Consider the following 19308-nt stretch of genomic DNA (forward strand, 5'->3'; position numbering starts at 1 on the left):
GGGGGTGGGGCGTGGGGCCGCCACCCGAACACTGGCTCCGCTTTCCTTAGTATCCCGGCTCAAACGGCGCGCGCGCACCCGACACAAGCGCAGCGCGCTCCGGGCCATGGCGGTCCGCGTACTTTGGTAAGAATTAATAATTTCACTACCTAAAAATAACTTCTATATTTTTTTCTTTAAAAATATCTAAGAGTTTAAAAATAAATTTTAACTAAATATAATTAAATTATTAGGTTGGTAACCGCGCTGGTGCCCCTTTCAGGAGTAAAGACGAGTCCGGTAAGTGATTTTTTTATTTTATTAAAGTGATCAATTTCGATTTTAATTCGTAATAGTGTAAAGAAGATCGGGATTTAGGGAATGTTTGTGTAATGGAGGAGCGTCCCAACTCGCCCGGCCACTTTCGTCCTTTTGCATTTTCTTAAAACTGCAAGCTTGAATCGATTTGGTTTAACAAAAAGCTCGATGAAATTATTGCGAACTAAAAATTTAAAGAACTTTCTAGATATTTTATAAATTGAAGTAGGTATCTTACTTTATATCAATATCATAAATGTACTTAGCTGACGACCGACAAAGTTTATCATTACTCGGATGTAAAGCGACATCATTGCGCAAACAATACAATTTATAGAATTATATTAAATTAATAAATTACTAATTCATGTTCGGAATTTATTTATAGATAATTTTCTCAATTATCTCATATAATTTTTCATAACACATACACATTCGCCTTTAAAATTATAAATAGGTATTCATGTGTTAGGTGTGAGTAAGACAGTATCGTTTTACTATAAAATGCTAGCTCGGCAAAATATCGCGTATCAACTAGATCCTTCAATGTCTATTTAATAAATAACAAACGCGAAATGTCTTTACGCATCTTTAACGGACTTCTGAAACATCTATTTTTATTACAATAATGACCCCGAAGTTAAATAAAACCTTTTATTCGATAATATATTTATGTCCTTTTTTTATTTAAGTCACCTAAGCTTTATTTGATTAAAATTAAAATAAAACTAGAATAATTTAATATAAAAAAATGTTCAATAAATATGCAAAAATGAATTAAATACAGGTTACACTTTTATTTCCTTTTGTTATAACAAAGGTTAAACAAATATTAAATTTAAAATATTTTATAATAAGGAGGTCTTCGGATGGCCTTATCGCTTTCTAGCGATCTCTTCCAGGCAAGCAATGTAAGGAAGACAATTTTAGGTTTTTTTTTTACCTACAAAACCTAAGTATTTAAGAGCTCTAACATAAAATACACATTTAAATATTTACTAAACTCAAAACAAAACACAAAATAATATAGAAATCCCATGTTCCCTTATCGCACCCAAAATCCAATATAACATTAATTAGTTCCCGGAAAATGATTCGGGCATTGATGCGCGAAACTATTCTCTTTGTTTTTTTGCATCAATACACTTGCGCGAACACTCTGGAGGAGTAATAATAATTTAAAAAAAACATTAAGTATTAATATTATAGATGTGCCTACGACGGAGCGATAGCCTCCTACAATTTTTTCCAATTGTCTCATTTCATTTGGAAGTCTTCGAAGCTGTTATATAAACTTAGAAATTCAATTCCAAATGGAAAACTACACAAAATCCCTTTGATTTCTATTCTTGTCTATCAGTTTCACTCCTCTTTTCTAATATATATATATATATATATATATATATATATGTAATAGCATATAAGAGCAGTGATGTCCAAGTAGCTTTAACGTGCGACTTTCATCCTTGAGGTCATCCTTCTCTGTACCAGTGGACTGTCTTTCGCGCTGTCCAACGTTCGAACGGTAAAGGAAAGCATCGTGAGGAAACCTGCTTGCCTTAGACTAAACAGTCGACAGCGTATGTCAGGCACAACAGGCTGATTACCTATTAGACAAATAACCATAAAACAAATACAGATAGAGAAGGTTGTAGCGCCACGGATTTATTTATTGTATATACATCTACTCAACGTTAGATAAATTACGAAAAAATAAGTATTTTTTATTATTATTACTTTGTAGGTTATAAAAATTGTAAATACAAATATTTACCTACGTTTAAGCATGATTAAATGATTCAAGTTTTGGTTAGTAATGACTGATATACTTAACCACCTCAACCGCGCGACTATTATATAAACATATTTATTAATTGAAATCGTTGATACGCAATTTTCAGAATATTAATTTAATAGAGCATTATTCATATATGTTTTATATATTATATAAAACAGATACTTAAAAAAATCCATATTACTGAACAATTATTTCACTAACATTCTTACAGCTGTCCCAAACATGCCACATTTTGGTAAAGACTTATGTTAATATGTTGTTATCTTTTATTGTAGATTATACATATTAACTTTTATTTTTAAAAATACAATCCGAATGTTGCTTACGTATAAACTCATTATAATTATAAAACAATGCGTTTGGACAATGCGTAACGTAAACGCGCATCTTGTTTGATCTAGTTCGTTGCAAACGAGGTACGAACTATGTATGCCCGAGAAATCCTCGCGTATTATAAAGTTTGTGACTTTATAGTTTTTAATAAAAATTAAAAAGTTGAACCAAAATTGATATGTTTTACCTTAATTTAATTTTAATTCAATAAGCGTTGGTATATCGACGATATTTCTATAAGAGTATCGGCAAAAAGGCGTGTCGATGCATCTCCATTTTTTACCCTTTTTAAGCTGTAATTTTTGAATAAATTATTGTCTAGACAAACGGTTTCTTCTAATATGTAGGGATTATCTTAACGGAGTCAGATTGAATAATTCTAGGAGAGTATGCCTATTACCACTTAACTATTTTATTACTTGGAAGCAATCAGGACTACGAGTTTCATCCCTTTGAGTTCTTTTTTTATTGTTTGGAATTCAATTACCGAAATATTTTGTAAAGCAAGTTGTTGTATTTTGTAAGTAAAAAAATACATTGCTCGAATTTCTATTATTCTTAATAAAAGCTTAACTTCGTAGAAAGCTATATATAGTTTAAGAAAAAACATACGACAGTGAAATAGTTAATCGTGGAAAAATTCATAAATTAGGTATCATACATATAAATATGTTCACGTCGATTAACTCTTCGTAACGCTACAAATAACACCTAAGTCACTTTGTGAATTGCAGGTTTAAAGTATATTTTATTTTAAACATTTATGTCTCAATTGCAGCAAGATGACCCTTATGCAAGGGGAGATATCGAAGAAAACAATATAAATCCCAGTCGGTGGCCGCCGACGGAATACTGGCCAACGAGAGGATTATCGAACCGACCAGACTTACCACCGGTCCAACCCTCATCTCCGTATTATCAACAACCAACATCCTATCCTTCCCAACCTTCCTACCCCCCACCGCCATCCTATTCACAATCACAACAATCCTATTCCCAATCACAATCAACTTATCCTCGTAATAACTTTGCCGTTTACGATCCTGTTACTCATCAACGAGTGCCACCTAATGAAATTACACGGAATTGTACTGCGCCCGGATGCTGTGTTCCTAAATGTTTTGCAGAAAAAGGAAACAGGGTAGGCAATTTATCAACTAACGTCAGATTTTAGAAAAGATATCCACTGAACATCATTTATAATTTAACTTTATACTTGAAATATATAAAAAGACGCACTGACAATATTTTGATGATATGTTAATTTTGAATTGTTTGCAAAGTAAAAGAATATAAGTCTTTTATACAAACAAAATATTTACTTTATAACAATAAATTATTGTTTAGTGATTAATTAAATATAATAAAATATTATTATGTAGGGATTTCCTGGACATCAAGGATCACCGGGGATGAGAGGTCTTCCAGGACACGAAGGTGCTGAAGGTCCACAAGGTCCAAAAGGACAAAAGGGTCAAGTGGGTCCACAAGGTCCACGAGGCCCTAAGGGAGAAAGGGGAAAACCTGGTGCTCAAGGTTTTGTTGGATTATCTGGACCACCAGGGCCTCAAGGAGACTCCGGAGCACCCGGAATCCCAGGAAGAGACGGTTGTAATGGAACCGATGTAAGTCATCGTCATTTTGACATTCATTATTGTAATTTTTTTTTTAACATTTTCGTTTTGTAAACATTTAGGGAGATCCTGGTATAATGGGGTCCAAAGGATCACAAGGACCTCGTGGAATACCGGGACCGAAAGGAGACAAGGGTGACAAAGGTCAAGCTGCTCATATGGGGAGGTACCCGAAAGGGCAAAAAGGAGAACCAGGGGCTGATGGTATGCAAGGACCTCAAGGGCCGGTTGGATTATCTGGTGCTAATGGACTTCCAGGACCTAAGGGAAATACGGGACCTATGGTATGATTAATGTTTTTTTATCAAAAATAATATATCTACTAGTTTAATAAATAAAATGATTATATAATCTAGATATTATGTGTGAAAATGAAAAAAGGAAAACTGATTTTAAGTAATAAAATTACTTTGTAGGGCCCACTTGGTCTAAGGGGAGATAAAGGATCGAAAGGGTCAAAAGGCCAATCGATTCAAGGAGACAAAGGTGACAGAGGAGATAGGGGTGATAGAGGTCCTGGGTGCCCACCAGCACCATTAGTTTCTGTCGACAACAAAGGCGCTATTAAGGGTGTCAAAGGAGACAGTGGGACTAAGGGTGATAAAGGGGAACCTGGAAGAATAGGAGAAAAAGGAGATACCGGTCTCATGGGTGAACCAGGATTGTCGGGACAAATGGGTATTAAAGGAGAAAAGGGTATAAGAGGGAATCCAGGAGAGAGAGTAAGTAAACATTTTAACAATATTTTGTTAATATACATATTTTTTAATTTTATATCTATAAGCCATATTTTAATAATAATCAATGTTATGAATGTAATATAAACTACCGTTGCATTCCCTACATTAATTCAATGAAATTTACAGGGTCGTGATGGTATGTTCGGTCCCTCAGGCCCAATGGGGCAGAAAGGTGACCAAGGCAACGACGGCTTGCCGGGTCTTCCAGGCCGGCCTGGTTCTAAAGGAGAACCTGGAAGAGATGGGCAACCTGGTTTAAGAGGGTTAAAAGGTATTCCTGGGCCAGCTGGTGGAAGGACAGGATCTCGTGGCCCCCCTGGTCCTACTGGACCAAGGGGATACATGGGACCTGCAGGTGCTCCAGGAACTGACGGAAGGCCGGGAGACAGAGGATTATCAGGCCCTATGGGTCCTCCAGGGGGACAAGGTGAACCAGGTACACCTGGTATAGAAGGACCTGCTGGTCACAAAGGTGACAAAGGAGAACCCGGTCTAGATGGTTTACAGGGTGAAACAGGCCCAAGGGGTTATGATGGCCCCATTGGACCCACTGGACCACGTGGTCCTAAAGGAGAAGATGGATTCTCAATTCCTGTAAGATTTATACTTTTATAAATATTAAATTTAAACGAAACACAATTTTATTAAAAAAATTCGTTTTTCAGGGCGAAAGAGGAAATCCTGGAGTACCAGGATTACCTGGAGAAAGAGGTCAAAAAGGTGAACATGGTTATCAAGGCCTAAGAGGTGTTCCGGGAAATTCTACTTTAGGTACACCTGGCAGCCCAGGAGAAATGGGAATGCCAGGTGAAAAGGGTGAAAGAGGTCGTCCAGGCTTTGACGGTTTACCGGGTAATCCTGGTGAAAAGGGTAATATCGGTGGACGATGTAATGAATGCTGGCCGGGTGGTCCAGGACAGAAAGGTGATCATGGATCTGATGGTATACCTGGAGAAAGGGGTGAAAGAGGTCCTTCTGGTCCAGTTGGTTTGACCGGTGAACGAGGCTCTGATGGACTTAACGGATTACCAGGTTCAGTTGGAGCTCCAGTGAGTCAAAAAATTTATTTTTATATTTCAATTCAAATAATGAGTATAACTTTGCATTATTGATAGGTTGTACAACTATTTTTATGTTTTATCGTAAATCGTATCGTATGTCATGTGACAAATGTGTCAATTCATTTCTAATTTTTTTTAGGGTGATAGAGGAGACGAGGGCCCCATGGGGCCACCGGGAGAAAGTGGAGCTGATGCAATTATACCTTCTAATTTAGTAAAAGGACCTCCAGGAGAAAGAGGTCCTCAAGGAGAAAAAGGGCTGATGGGACCAAAGGGCGATAGAGGAATCATGGGACCTAAAGGGGACCGTGGATTAAATGGAATGCCAGGGTTTAAGGGTGATCAGGGTAGAATGGGTACACCTGGTATTGATGGTATATCTGGAAGTGATGGATCGCCAGGAGTTCCAGGAAACAAAGGAATGTCGATTAAAGGAGAAAAAGGAGAGCTTGGATCTCAAGGATTCAAAGGTGATAAAGGTATATCAGGAAGAGGTGGTTTAAAAGGTGAACCTGGACAGTGTCCAAACTACTTGCAATTATTGACAAAAGGCGAAAAGGGCAATCAAGGTGCACCAGGTCCTCAGGGCCCACAAGGTAAGACACGAGTATGACAAAGAAACGTTTTAAATTTGTGAACTTATTTTCATTTCATAAATTTTTTGTTCAGGAATGCCTGGAGAAAAGGGTGACAGAGGTTTCACAGGATTGACAGGAGATAAAGGTCAAAAAGGATTAACTGGACGTGCTGGTCCTGTTGGTCCTCGAGGTTACCCAGGACTCAAAGGAGATAAAGGGGAGTTAGGATCGATGGGTTTTCCTGGTACTCCTGGTGACACAGGGTCAAGAGGATTTCCAGGACTTCCTGGTTTAAAGGGAGATAAAGGTGAAATTGGACCGTCAATGCCAGGACCTCCTGGACCAACCGGATTTATGGGTAAAAAAGGAGACAGTGGACCAAGGGGTATACCTGGTACACCTGGTAAGGATGGGCCTATGGGACCAGTAGGTTTAACGGGTGAAAAGGGGGATAGAGGTTTTCCCGGTTCCCTTGGATTTCCGGGACTAGTAGGTTCAAAAGGAGAACCAGGACCAGTCGGACCCCCGGGAGTTCCGGGAATACCAGGTACACCAGGAAGAGATGGACCAAAGGGTCAGCAAGGTTTTCCAGGTAAATCAGGAAATCCGGGCGTTATTGGACTACCTGGTCAAAAAGGTGATAGAGGCATCCAAGGAATAGAAGGTCCAAAGGGATTCCCAGGTCCACGAGGTCGTCCAGGCTTAAAGGGTGCCACGGGATACGATGGTAGTCCTGGAGATAAAGGTGATAAGGGTGAAATAGGTTTTTCAGGTAATCCTGGAGAACCAGGTTTGCCTGGACCAATAGGACCCGTTGGAATAGAAGGACCAAAGGGAGATCAAGGTTTCCAAGGTCCCCCAGGGCTACCAGGAAGAACTGGACTTACGGGTGAGAAAGGCGATAGAGGTTTCCCCGGACCACTAGGACAAAAAGGTGAACCAGGTAGAGCTGCTGCAAAGGGAGAAAGAGGTTTTCCAGGTATTCCAGGTGTAAGAGGATTAGACGGACAACCTGGTCAAGATGGACAAAAAGGAGATAAGGGAGATATTGGAGTTTCTGGAATAGGGATTCCAGGACTTTCGGGAGAAAAGGGTGATATAGGTTTTCCTGGAAACCCTGGAGTTGCTGGTGAACCAGGTGAAAAGGGTAGTCGCGGTTTTCCCGGTATAAGCGGTCCTAAAGGAGATAGGGGACCAGCTGGAGATGCAGGTTTACCTGGTCAACCGGGATTAGATGGATTACCTGGTCCTGCGGGTGACGCTGGTCTACCTGGTTTACTAGGTGTTAAGGGAGGAAAGGGAGAAAGAGGTTTTCCTGGTAGGGATGGAATTGATGGACAAAAAGGAGATCTAGGACCGATCGGACCACCAGGCTTAGTAGGAGACCAAGGATATCCTGGTCTAAAGGGAGACAGGGGACTTCCCGGACCATCACTTAACGTAAAAGGAGACAAAGGAGATATAGGGCTCCCGGGACTAAATGGTCCAACTGGCCAGAAAGGTGAACCTGGGCGAGATGGACTGCAAGGTCAACAAGGTGAAAAGGGAGACCGAGGATTCACTGGTGAAAGAGGAGATTATGGGCAAACTGGTGCCAGAGGTGAAAAAGGTAACTTATCCACTGATAATTTAATTTAATTTTACTTATTGAATGTTTTTCAGTTTTAACAAAAAAATGTTTAATACGATTTACCATCGTTGAAAATCCACATTTCATAAATCATTTATATAGCTAAAAATAAATGATATCATATATATTTCTTTCATATTAACTAAAACCCCGTGAAACGTTCAGAATAAAGATAATTTAAGTGTATTATATATATTTTTTATATCATTGCTCCTTTACTAACACTATTTTATTTTACATATACCAAAAAAATATATAAAGTAGTCATTTTTACATCTTGAGGTAATGTACAAATGTGTTCCTATTACAAAATATTTATTTATGGATTGATTCATATTAAAGAGAATGTGTTGATCACGTAATACTTGTAAAATTTTAGGTAACACTGGACCAGCTGGACCAGTTGGCATATCTGGCCGAACTATTAAAGGAGAAAAAGGCTTGCCAGGAATTCCAGGTAAACATGGTGGGCGTGGCTTGCCAGGTGCAACCGGAGAAATGGGAGAGCGAGGATTACCCGGATTACCGGGTCAAACAGGACGCCCTGGAACGCCAGGACAACCTGGCCCACAAGGAGAGAAAGGAGATCAAGGTCGTGAAGGTATTGCAGGGCCACCAGGATTTGATGGAACTCCTGGTTCAATTGGTCCTCCAGGTCTCATCGGTGAAAGGGGAGAAAAGGGAGACAAAGGTGCGATTGGATTTGGTGCACAAGGAGAAAAAGGAAACCAAGGAGTTCCTGGTCTACCTGGCTTACAAGGAGAAAGAGGCGAAAAAGGAGATCGAGGGTTTGACGGGTTAAATGGTCAACAAGGACCAATAGGAGAAGTAGGTGATAAAGGTGAAATAGGTTTCCAAGGTAGCATAGGTGTACCAGGCATGGAAGGTGTCAAGGGTGACAAAGGTGATGCAGCTATAGTTGTATATGGAGCAAAGGGAGAACCTGGCCCTAGGGGACCACCTGGCTTTAACGGTGCTCCTGGTCAGGATGGTATTCCTGGAACAAGAGGATTGGACGGTCTACCAGGTGAAAAAGGAGATCAAGGTTTCCCAGGCCCTTACGGCCCACAAGGCCCTCCTGGAATACAAGGATTACAAGGGTTCCAAGGTGAAAGAGGTGAAGTAGGTCGCACTGGATTCCCGGGTGCACCAGGACTTCCTGGCGCGCCTTGTCAAAATAGAGATTATCTTACGGGAATTCTTTTAGTAAAACATAGTCAAACTGAAATAGTGCCAGAATGTGAACAGGGTCACGTGAAGCTATGGGATGGATATTCTCTACTCTATATTGATGGAAACGAAAAAGCACACAATCAAGATTTGGGCCACGCCGGTTCCTGCGTCCGCAAATTCAGTACAATGCCATTCCTATTCTGTAATCTCAATGACGTGTGTAATTATGCAAGTAGAAACGATCGGAGCTACTGGCTATCAACTAACAACCCCATACCTATGATGCCAGTAGAAAATAATGAAATAAAGAAACATATATCAAGATGTGTCGTATGCGAAGTTCCCGCTAATATTATAGCAGTTCACAGTCAAACACTTGATATACCCAGTTGCCCGGTTGGATGGAGTTCTCTGTGGATAGGATACAGTTTCGTTATGGTGAGTAAATGTTGCCAATTTTACTAATAAATAAGTAAGACTTAAAATAAAACAAATATATTATTATGTAGCTTCACCTCTGCGTATTGTTTATTTATTTTTAACTAAATTATTTTCGTGCATGATATTTTTGCCGGATCGTTTCAAAAATAATAACGTACAAGGTGCTTTATCCGGTTGGATTTAACACCTCCGGAACGGAGAAAGTAGGCAAATTTTACTTAACTTCATTTACAAACAATTGATCTATGGTTTGATGCCACACAGGTACAATATTTTTCGCAATACGCCTTCGATACTCGAATAAATCAAGCATATTTTGTTAATAATACAAGTAGAAATATAGTTATCTTTACGTAAAATTCTCAGATTATTTTACGTGTAAAGCATATCCCGGGTAAAAGATTATTGTATGAAATACGTTCTCGTTCACCATATTTGCCTAGATATATCTGACCGACCATTATTAAATGTGGTGGAAATGAATTATTTTTGCAGCATACTGGAGCGGGAGGTAATGGAGGTGGACAAGCACTTGCAAGTCCGGGGTCATGTCTTGAAGACTTCCGAGCCACACCATTCATAGAATGTAACGGTGAGGCAGGCACTTGCCATCACTTCGCCAATGAACTCAGTTTTTGGATGACAACTATCGAAGACAATAAACAGTTCGACATGCCCGAACGAGAGACCTTAAAAGCAGGTCGTTTACTTCAACGAGTTTCTAGATGCGCAGTTTGTATTAAAAACACGTAGTAATCATACTAAGTATAAATTAAAAAATTTAGGACAATAAACAATATTTTTATAAATTAAAAACAATGCGAAGTTACAGATATTGTCCCCTTTCTAAAATTGCGAAAATTACGATACACCAAAGCTTTTTATCTTAAGTTTAGTCTAAGACCTATAATTTTTAATATTCAAACGGCGCTATATTTATTTCTCAGCCATAATTAAAGAATATATCCTAATAGTTATAAACATGTTTCGTTATTGACTGTATAAAATTATGTAAAGTATTGTTATATTGTTTGGCCAGTATATATTTAATAAATGATAAAGCCTTTTAAAAATGAAAATGAATCATCTCCTTGCATCTTCAATCTTCTATAAAGATTTTACTTGTACATACATACGAATATTCTGTTTATCGTGTCATAAAAAATGTTCAAGAATATGTTTTAAGAATGAAGCCTTTGTTTATATATTTAAAACAACAAAAATAATAATTAATAGTAAGCACTGCCATTGTAGATAGATTAATAAAATATTGTGTTTAAATATAGATTACTTATAAGGTTTTATTAAATATATTATAACATAAAATATTCGGTCTGTTTATTGAAATAGAATTATATGGCATGTAAAATAATTGTTTTTTAAAAGAACCTACCGCCTCTGTAGGTACCTCTTATAAGTAAAAAAAACTATTTTACTGATTACACTACAAAAGGTTTAGTGTTATAGAGCGCTCGAGTATGGTATACAATAACAGTTTTTTTTATATACGAGGGGGCAAACAGGCTCACCTGATGTCAAGTAATAAAAGATCACTAATGTGTGTCTCCATGGACACTCAATGTCACAGGGCTCGCCAGCGCATTCCTAGCATTTTAATAGTTGGTACGCTCTTTTCTCGAAGTAAAGTCGAATTGGTTTGACAATACTTCAGTTGTTAGCACCACATAGTTGTAGTTCGCGACAAAAACTGTCTTAAATAGCTCTCAGTTGTGGAACAATAAACGTGGAGAGTGGAATATCGTATATATAAAAGGAACAGCCTTGTGGGACTCACGCATTCACGGGTTTCAAATCAAAACTTGCTTCAGGCCAGAAAGCTGGAGTTGCATGCATGCATCGGGCCATTATTTCCATAGGCTGGAAACTTTGAGAGAAGCGCTTTATGCCACACCTGATCGATGGTTTTCGCTATACCCAAACTAACCGCTAGCGCCTCCCCCTCCGCCTCCAACTGAAGCCTCTGCTCATCTATGTGGTAGGTATACAAGAAAGTCATGAGCTAAGCCATTACGACGACAGCCATACTGATTGAAAAGTATGTATATGTCGCAGTAAAGTAGTTAAATCAGAGAGTTAATTTAATCTCTAGACAGTGAATTAAATGTCGATATTCACTCAAGTCGCTAGCATTTTGATTTAAATATAGCAGCGTCGAAAACGTTTAACTATCTGTCTGACCGAAAGCCTGCGTATTGATCAACAATGTAAAACAAGTCTCCGCCATGATTATTTCATTTGTTATTGTTTTTCGGTGTGATCGTGAAGAACTGAGAGCTTGGATATTCCATGTTTTGTTTTATTGTAAATGGTTACGTTAGGTTAGTCTTGTTGCCTAAGAACGTTTAGGAAACTCGTTAAACGTTTCGTTCACTCACTTGTCTGACGGAACTTAAGCGACTTGATTGAATATCGATTTTTTATTAACTGTCTAGAGATTCAATTAAATACCTAATTTAACTACTTTACTGCGACAAATATACTGCCATACAAAAAGTTGCCTTGGTAACATACCTGTTATAAAAAAATAGAAATAAAAAATCTTAGGAGTATTGTATTTTGTAAAATAGTAAAAATTTATTTCAACCTTAATATAAATAAAATCTTAAATTCTGATCTTTCTCTCATATCGACTTATTAACACTTTACATGGTAGGATTTTAGTAAAAAAAAATGCGAAATACAAATTGTCAATCGTAAGAATAGATCCTCTAACAAAAAAAACTACGGTGCATTGGTTTTACTGGCTGAAGTAGTCCTAGTAACAAACAAATTATGGAAATACATTGAACATTTTTTGACTAAGGATCCAAGTGCAGCTGAAACAGAAGGTGACAGACAAGCTAGATCGGAACTAATTCTAATCATTTTTCCCTCTGAGCTTAACCAAATTAAAACATGCCTTTCTGCAAAAGCTGTAAGCCCTTGCTTTAGCTTAGGTCCTTACCTGCCCGTAAAGTCTTTTTACTGAAACAACTAATACTAACTAAATTTGATAGACATACAAAGTCATCTTAACAAATTCATAGTTATATAGTTAACAAACTGGCAGACATGGATATCAACGAAGACCTTTTAACAATATTAATGCTATACAGCCTGTCGCAAGAGTACGATAACTTCAGAGTCGCTATTGAATCACTAGATGTGAAGGCCTGAAGAGCTAAAAATTAAAATACTAGAAGAATATGAAGCTCGCCATACTCCCAATATAACCAATGACAACAAACCTGTATCCTCTATTCAAGATTAAGCTTTATATGCATCGTGTAAAGTTTGTAAACAAAGAGGAAAATATCTTTAAACAAACACGAAGAAAGAAAGGTAAATATGCGAAGACTAAGATTCTTCTCATAAACACAATTATATAATGCAGTGCCTATTTACAAATCATAAAAAACTTTAAAACTTATGGGTTTTAGATAGTGGTTGCATGTCTCATTTGACGTGAGACTTATTTAAAACAATAAATAGTACATCCAGAAAACTTAACGAGTAGCTACACTGCAGAGATAAAAGGTAAAAGAATAGTTTCCTTTATAACTAATAATGGCAACAGTAAGGCAATAACACGCTTACAAGGCTAGGTGCCTTGGAAGTGTGTTAGGTTAGTGGGAACACACTGAGGTAACAAAATTAAGTTTATACAATCTGATAATGGCACTGGATATGTTAATAAGCAGTTTGACACGTACTTAAAACAGTGTGGAGTTTCTGAACGTAAAAACTCAAGGCCAGTTTATATACACTTACTAATGTCATTGTGATTTGTCACCAAAGCGGGAAAGATATATGTCTATGGTGATCGGTTGACGTTCAAGAGCGAAACCAGAATTCAGTAGTATTGTACAGTAAAATAGAAGATCTTATTTAATTATTGGGATATAATATGGATACCGATATTTCTTAAATTCTAAATTATTCCACTGTTATTCAAGTACTATTCGCATATAAAGTCATTTTTAACTAATAATGCTTCAGTTATAAAATATAAAAAAATCGACATCAGAATGTTTGAATGGGCTTACAGTGGGGCAAATAAAGCTGTACCAAGAAATGTAGGCCCCGAATGCGCACATTTTTTATCAACGCAACGAAAAGTAATTGAAACAATTATTGTGACAAGTGTTTGTATATATGTTATTGTAAGTATTTTCTTATAATAATTAATATCCCGTTGCTTTTGTCTAAGGGAAGCCATATAACAATTAATATCCCGTTGTTTTTGTCTAAGGGAAGCCTTATAACTTAATTGACGCATTATACTAATTATAATTTAATTAAGCCTAGATTTACACATTTTAAGAAAACTTGTTACTAAGGTTGTAAAACTTTCTAATAATATCACATATATAATATTTAAATTTTTTACCAAGGCTAAAACATATCCAAAGCTAAACATTCCAAATGAAGATTCATATATTAAAAGTGATAGAGGTGGGAAGAGATTGCTAGTGATTTTACTTGCCTTACTATGGGGAATGGAAATTGGTTTCAAATTTGCATCACGAACTGTAATATACTTATTGAATCCATGCCATGTTACTACATTAATTCAAGTAAGTATCATAAGGCAATCCATTCTAATATTTGATTGTAATTAATCATATTTTCCAAATTTGCTTTATTAAGGTCAAGTAATTTAAAGCCATGTATTTGGGTTTCAGATATACTTATTGTCTGCACCACCTAGTAAAACAGTTACAACTCTGTTTAGAATTCACTTAAATTTGTTAAATGGACCACTTTTAGCTTTTCTCTTTCCGGAGACTGCATCAAGAACTGTAAGTTTAAATAAACAAAATGAATATAAGTAAAGATTATATAAGAATGGTAATTGCTACATTTAATCATAGTAGCATTTTTACTTCTGACCATAACATATTGGATGTATTATGATATGAATATAATTATAAAGAAAAAACATTGTAAACTAAATTATTTATATACTCTACCAATCTATCAATTTGCCTTAGATACTTGCAGAAGCTGCACTGTATTGGATTCAACACGGAATGATGTTTGTGATACCATATTATTTGCTCAGAATTGGTGGTGGGTAACTTATAAGAGTTTTTTTATTATACTTACATAGTATAATAAATATATTTATAAGTATTTTTAATCATGGTTTATTTTACAGGTGTTTATAACATAGAGCCCTTTTGGGACTTCAATTGGGCTATATTTAGTTATTCTCTTAATCTGCTATATCACTTCATTATTTTACAAATAATTGCCATAGTAAGTTACATATTCAAATACATTAGTATTTTAGTATATTATAAAATTAGACAAACAAATATTTTTTTCTTTAATAATGTATGTTATTAGTATTGGATTGAAGAAAGAGATGTCAACTCTTCTATTCTATTTTGTTTCTATTTCAGCCAGCACAAGTTAACCTAAACCATATGCTGTGTCCAGCAATATTAGATCCATTTGATGGCGCTTGGTATCGCATAGCTGCAGTTTTACATCAAGCTATTTTGTGCCCTATGTTATGCAAACTGTTTTGCCTTATGGCAGAATTTTGCTTGACAAAGTTTCCACCTACTAAAGTCAAACCAAAGATGAAGGATAATTTACTAGATAATATCTTAGAACATAAAGAACATGTTGAATAGAAAACAAGAAACAGTATAAAACACTGATCTGATAAAAAAATTGCGGAGGTTCGTCATAATGTGATATTTGGCAAAGCCTATATACTCAGCACATGATAGTCACAAGATTTAGAAATGCGCTAAATTTTCATTTAAATAGAAATGCGCTCGATTGCTTTCAATTTCGCACAGAGATCTTTGTTTGATGACAAAAACATTTCACAATTAAAATGTTGAGCGTTATGAGGTCTTTTAATCATATGTATATTATTTTATAATTCTGAAATGTATTATTTAAAACTTTATTATATTCTTTAAAAAAACTCATTATTTATTACTTTATTGAAATTGGTGTAATTTATACTTGTAGTAGTTATACATTGTGTAAAACTTTATTTCTGTGTAAAAAATATAACAAGCAAAAAAAGAAAAAATAGACTTACATTCATATTGAACTTGGAATAGAATACAGGAATGTATACATCACAAGACAAAAATATTTTTGCCACTACCATCCATCCCAGATGTTCCAGTTAATGTACTTACATAAAAGTATTATATTATATATTATTATAAGTTATGAGATAGCATATTATATAAACCAATTTTAAATATTACTAACTTATCCACATTGTCATGACTAGGACATTAAGCACTTACAAAATACATATAGGTAGATTAGCCTAGGAATAGAGCACTAAAAACAATTAGTAATGATTTGATGCAAAACCTTCCACTATTTCTGAAATTAACCCTTAACAGAATATAAAAAATTAAGTGTAGTAGGTAACAATTTAGAAATAATATGGTGCCCGAAATGGGGGTTGTGAGTGGGAGGGGGGGTAGTAGGAGGTGTAGGGTTATCACCCCCAAGCACTTTCACGGAAACAGTTATTTTAAAAAAACTAAATAAATCTAACCTAACAATAGATAATAATAGGTTTTTGGTCAGCTCAGACGCTACGGGAAATTCGGCGCTGGAGACCCTTGCGTACCAAAGCACAGGTATTTTATTTATGTTATGCCTATGCTTTGTTACAGCGGGTGGGGGCTGCTCAATGTCTGCGCCTACAGATTTAAAATAACACTCTAGGGGTAAAACAGACTAGTAACTGAGGACACTGAATCGATGTTGTCATAAATGGGGACCTAACTTAACCAAGGCCTATTTACATGTAGATAAATATTAATGTAACAGTTAACATGAAGTAAATATTAATTAATAGTGCTATAAAACAATTACCTCTATTATAAAATATAGCAAAGTTCCAAAAATATCCAAATAAAATAAACTCAGTAAACACGTAAACTTGAAAGTAACGGATTGTATCTGTCAAAATCTACATTCATAATAGCGGTTTGCGATTCGTTTTACATGTTTTTAAATACACGCTGCTTGAAATATAATTAAGAAAAAAGTATAAAATGTATGTTTCATTCGATCTAATTTCAATACAATACATAAAATTATATTTCTTTTTTTATACTTAGACGCAACTCCAACAGCCAAAATTACTTGGAGGGGTTACAATCAAGGTCCCTACATAATCAGTATCAATCAAATCAGGCGATGTATTTCTAAATCCAACCCCAATTATGCAAATATTAAATTGTAGCAAATAATATTATACAAGGCTCAAAGGAAATAATTGCATATAAATCCTATGTAATAAAGGTACATAGTAATATAGTTTCTGTACATCCTGCTTAAAAGCTCTTAAAGCATAAAAATTGTATTGCCTAAATTGATGCTGGAGTTAATGGAAAATAGAGTGAAGCTTAATAAAATACCATCAGTGTCAACACTTTTAAAAATATTTACATAACTAAACTATTAATCACACTATTGACTAGAATAATTTGCAAACTAAACATTATACTTTACATCAGCCATCTAGAGGTAATCCTACATACACCATTGATACTTCAGTATTCCCATACACTGCCGAGACTGTTGGATATAATTTGGTGTTAAAAGGAAGATCTGCAAAATATTGTTAAAATGTTAATTCTATAACGTAAATACAAAAATAATCTAAAATAATATTCAACAACTTACTTCTGAATGCAACTCCTAAAAATTCATATTTCTTTTCAAAACATAAAGTGCCTGAATCACAATCCAAAATGACTCTTACTCGTTCACCAACCTTAAAAATAGTATTTGGAAGATATATAAAATTGAACTATTGTATTTTCTGTAAATATCAAATTAAACACTACAATGTAAAATATAACTCTTACTTGATATTTTGGACTGTTGTTCATCATGGGATAGTCCCCTTGAGTGTCTCCATTATGTAACAATATATTATCAACTAGATTCCACCCCCAGCTGGACTCATCAGAACCTAGTAAGCCCACATAACCTTGACATTGCAATGGTGCTTGTTTAGTTGAGACTCCTATAACAGCAACAGTACCCAATGGTCCCTCCCAAATAACTTCCCATGCATGCCTTCCTCGACTAAACCCAATTTTTCCCCTACAGGCATCTGTACTTTGGGCAACTGGATTTCTAGAATAAAACAATCTCCTGTTATGTTACATAAATTTCCATAATTAATTAAAATACAGAACCAACAATTCAATACTTGTACAAATTATTGTTGTTATTACCAAGCAAAGACAAATGATACCTGTGAAGAGTGAATCCATTTGGTTTAATGTAAATATTTCGTGAACAGTCATTAGGGCTCCATGCATGAAGGTATGCTCTTAACTTAGTTTTATATGTAGGTAAATTTGAAAGTAAGTCAGATCTCAACACTTCCTCAGACAACCTTCTGATGCAGTGAAACCGCCACAATTCGTTGTTTTCGTCACCGAGAATTCTAAACCATGTTTTGCATACTAACATGCAATTCTTCAAATCTTTCAAGTTGAGAAAAGAGAAAATATTTTCTAAAATTTGGTCTTTAACAAGTTCAGCAATAACATAATCATTGCTTAAATCATAACCATTCATCATATTAATATTACAGTTACAGATAACTTGTTTGATATACATTGAACATAACTTTATAACCCACTTTTAATAAAAAAGAACGCTGTAGCGATTTCTTATGTTTTACTTTTATACAGGCATAAAACTTCACTATTTATTTTTCAGTAAATAATTGTAACTATAACACCATAATCATATTATAACAGATGAATTAGAGAGTACCACAGAGAATAGAGACCGATCAACGAGGTATTCAGTAATCAGAATAGTAACTATAGTCCTATTATTTTAAGGACAGACTAGGTATCGAAACGAAAATCCATGCATAGAATATGTTAACGCATCCCTAGGTTTGGCTTAGAATTCGAATTATTTTTGAATCTATAAATAGTTCTCCAGACATTAGATTTAATATTGGTATAAATAAAAGCAATTCCCACGCAAGCATTACTTTTAATTATTTCTGTGAACAACACTGCCATGCTACATATTCACAGATGCCTCTAATCAGTCCTCAAAGCTTTAAAACTAGTATTGAATAAGAATCTTAAGAAATCAATCATATTCACAGATTAACTTAGTGCTCTTCAAGCTCTTCAAAAATATCCATTAAAAAAATAGGTAAGATTAGGGGAATCTTAATAATAATAGGAAAAATTAATCTTTTCTGTATGAATGTAAGCAATTGGGGTTGTCTGTATCATTTGGTTGGATAGCTGGACATTCTGTATTTATTGTATTTTTGGTAACGACATAGCAGACCAACTAGCAAATGAAGCTGTTAAGGATGGCGATGCTAATTCGTATAAAAAAAATATTATCATAATTTAGCCTCGCTTCCTGCTTCTTTACTTTGAAAATCTTGGACTGACCTTTGTAGTCAGAGCAGTTTAATTAAAGGTAAAAAGTTTAAAACTATACAGCCCACAATACCACTGCAACCATGGTTTTTTAAAATGAATTTCAACAAAAAGGAAACATCGTCTCTTATTCGTATGAGATTGGGCCATGTGTATACCCCAGCCCACCTTACAAGATTTCATATTATTGAT

General features: G+C 35.6%; 3 protein-coding genes across 4 annotated transcripts; 2 read left to right on the plus strand and 1 right to left on the minus strand.

Moving 5' to 3' along the window:
* Positions 1-19: 19 nt before the first annotated feature.
* On the plus strand, positions 20-10952 carry LOC123712633 (collagen alpha-1(IV) chain). The gene is made up of 12 exons (XM_045665859.1): positions 20-126; positions 234-279; positions 3207-3569; positions 3811-4053; positions 4125-4346; positions 4479-4784; positions 4929-5396; positions 5468-5851; positions 6003-6459; positions 6533-8050; positions 8451-9682; positions 10181-10952. Exons 1-12 carry the CDS (start codon positions 107-109, stop codon positions 10436-10438), a joined length of 5517 nt encoding a protein of 1838 aa, XP_045521815.1. The 5' UTR covers positions 20-106; the 3' UTR covers positions 10439-10952.
* A 2531-nt stretch (positions 10953-13483) lies between these two features.
* Positions 13484-15552, plus strand: LOC123712048 (transmembrane protein 164). 2 transcript variants are annotated; one of them, XR_006754038.1, is made up of 7 exons: positions 13484-13848; positions 14080-14262; positions 14371-14487; positions 14680-14758; positions 14847-14947; positions 15094-15405; positions 15437-15552. XR_006754038.1 is itself a non-coding variant. In XM_045664974.1 (6 exons), exons 1-6 carry the CDS (start codon positions 13714-13716, stop codon positions 15328-15330), a joined length of 852 nt encoding a protein of 283 aa, XP_045520930.1. In that variant the 5' UTR covers positions 13484-13713; the 3' UTR covers positions 15331-15552. The 2 variants fall into 2 exon arrangements, 1 of the variants encoding a protein (XP_045520930.1); XM_045664974.1 differs by having other exon boundaries at positions 15094-15552.
* An 81-nt stretch (positions 15553-15633) lies between these two features.
* Positions 15634-18461, minus strand: LOC123712049 (F-box/SPRY domain-containing protein 1). Its single transcript, XM_045664975.1, has 4 exons — positions 17949-18461; positions 17554-17827; positions 17369-17459; positions 15634-17293 (listed from the first exon to the last, which is right to left on the minus strand). Exons 1-4 carry the CDS (start codon positions 18317-18319, stop codon positions 17196-17198), a joined length of 834 nt encoding a protein of 277 aa, XP_045520931.1. The 5' UTR covers positions 18320-18461; the 3' UTR covers positions 15634-17195.
* Positions 18462-19308: the final 847 nt, after the last annotated feature.

The sequence above is a fragment of the Pieris brassicae genome, chromosome 7 (assembly GCF_905147105.1).
Source record: "Pieris brassicae chromosome 7, ilPieBrab1.1, whole genome shotgun sequence".
Taxonomy (NCBI): Eukaryota; Metazoa; Arthropoda; class Insecta; order Lepidoptera; family Pieridae; genus Pieris; species Pieris brassicae.

What these genes read in the sequence shown, in the direction of transcription:
- LOC123712633 (XM_045665859.1), top strand. Translation starts at nt 107, where the DNA reads ATGGCGGTCCGCGTACTTTG. An exon ending in ATGGCGGTCCGCGTACTTTG is followed by an intron (nt 127 to 233) that starts GTAAGAATTAAT and finishes TTAAATTATTAG; the next exon opens with GTTGGTAACCGCGCTGGTGC. An exon ending in TGGTGCCAGAGGTGAAAAAG is followed by an intron (nt 8,051 to 8,450) that starts GTAACTTATCCA and finishes GTAAAATTTTAG; the next exon opens with GTAACACTGGACCAGCTGGA.
- LOC123712049 (XM_045664975.1), bottom strand. Translation starts at nt 18,319, where the DNA reads ATGTATATCAAACAAGTTATCTGTAACTGTAATATTAATATGATGAAT. An exon ending in ACAACAGTCCAAAATATCAA is followed by an intron (nt 17,460 to 17,553) that starts GTAAGAGTTATA and finishes ACTATTTTTAAG; the next exon opens with GTTGGTGAACGAGTAAGAGT. An exon ending in TTTAGGAGTTGCATTCAGAA is followed by an intron (nt 17,294 to 17,368) that starts GTAAGTTGTTGA and finishes AATATTTTGCAG; the next exon opens with ATCTTCCTTTTAACACCAAA.
- LOC123712048 (XM_045664974.1), top strand. Translation starts at nt 13,714, where the DNA reads ATGTTTGAATGGGCTTACAGTGGGGCAAATAAAGCTGTACCAAGAAAT. An exon ending in GTGTTTGTATATATGTTATT is followed by an intron (nt 13,849 to 14,079) that starts GTAAGTATTTTC and finishes TTTTTTACCAAG; the next exon opens with GCTAAAACATATCCAAAGCT. An exon ending in ATGTTACTACATTAATTCAA is followed by an intron (nt 14,263 to 14,370) that starts GTAAGTATCATA and finishes TTTGGGTTTCAG; the next exon opens with ATATACTTATTGTCTGCACC.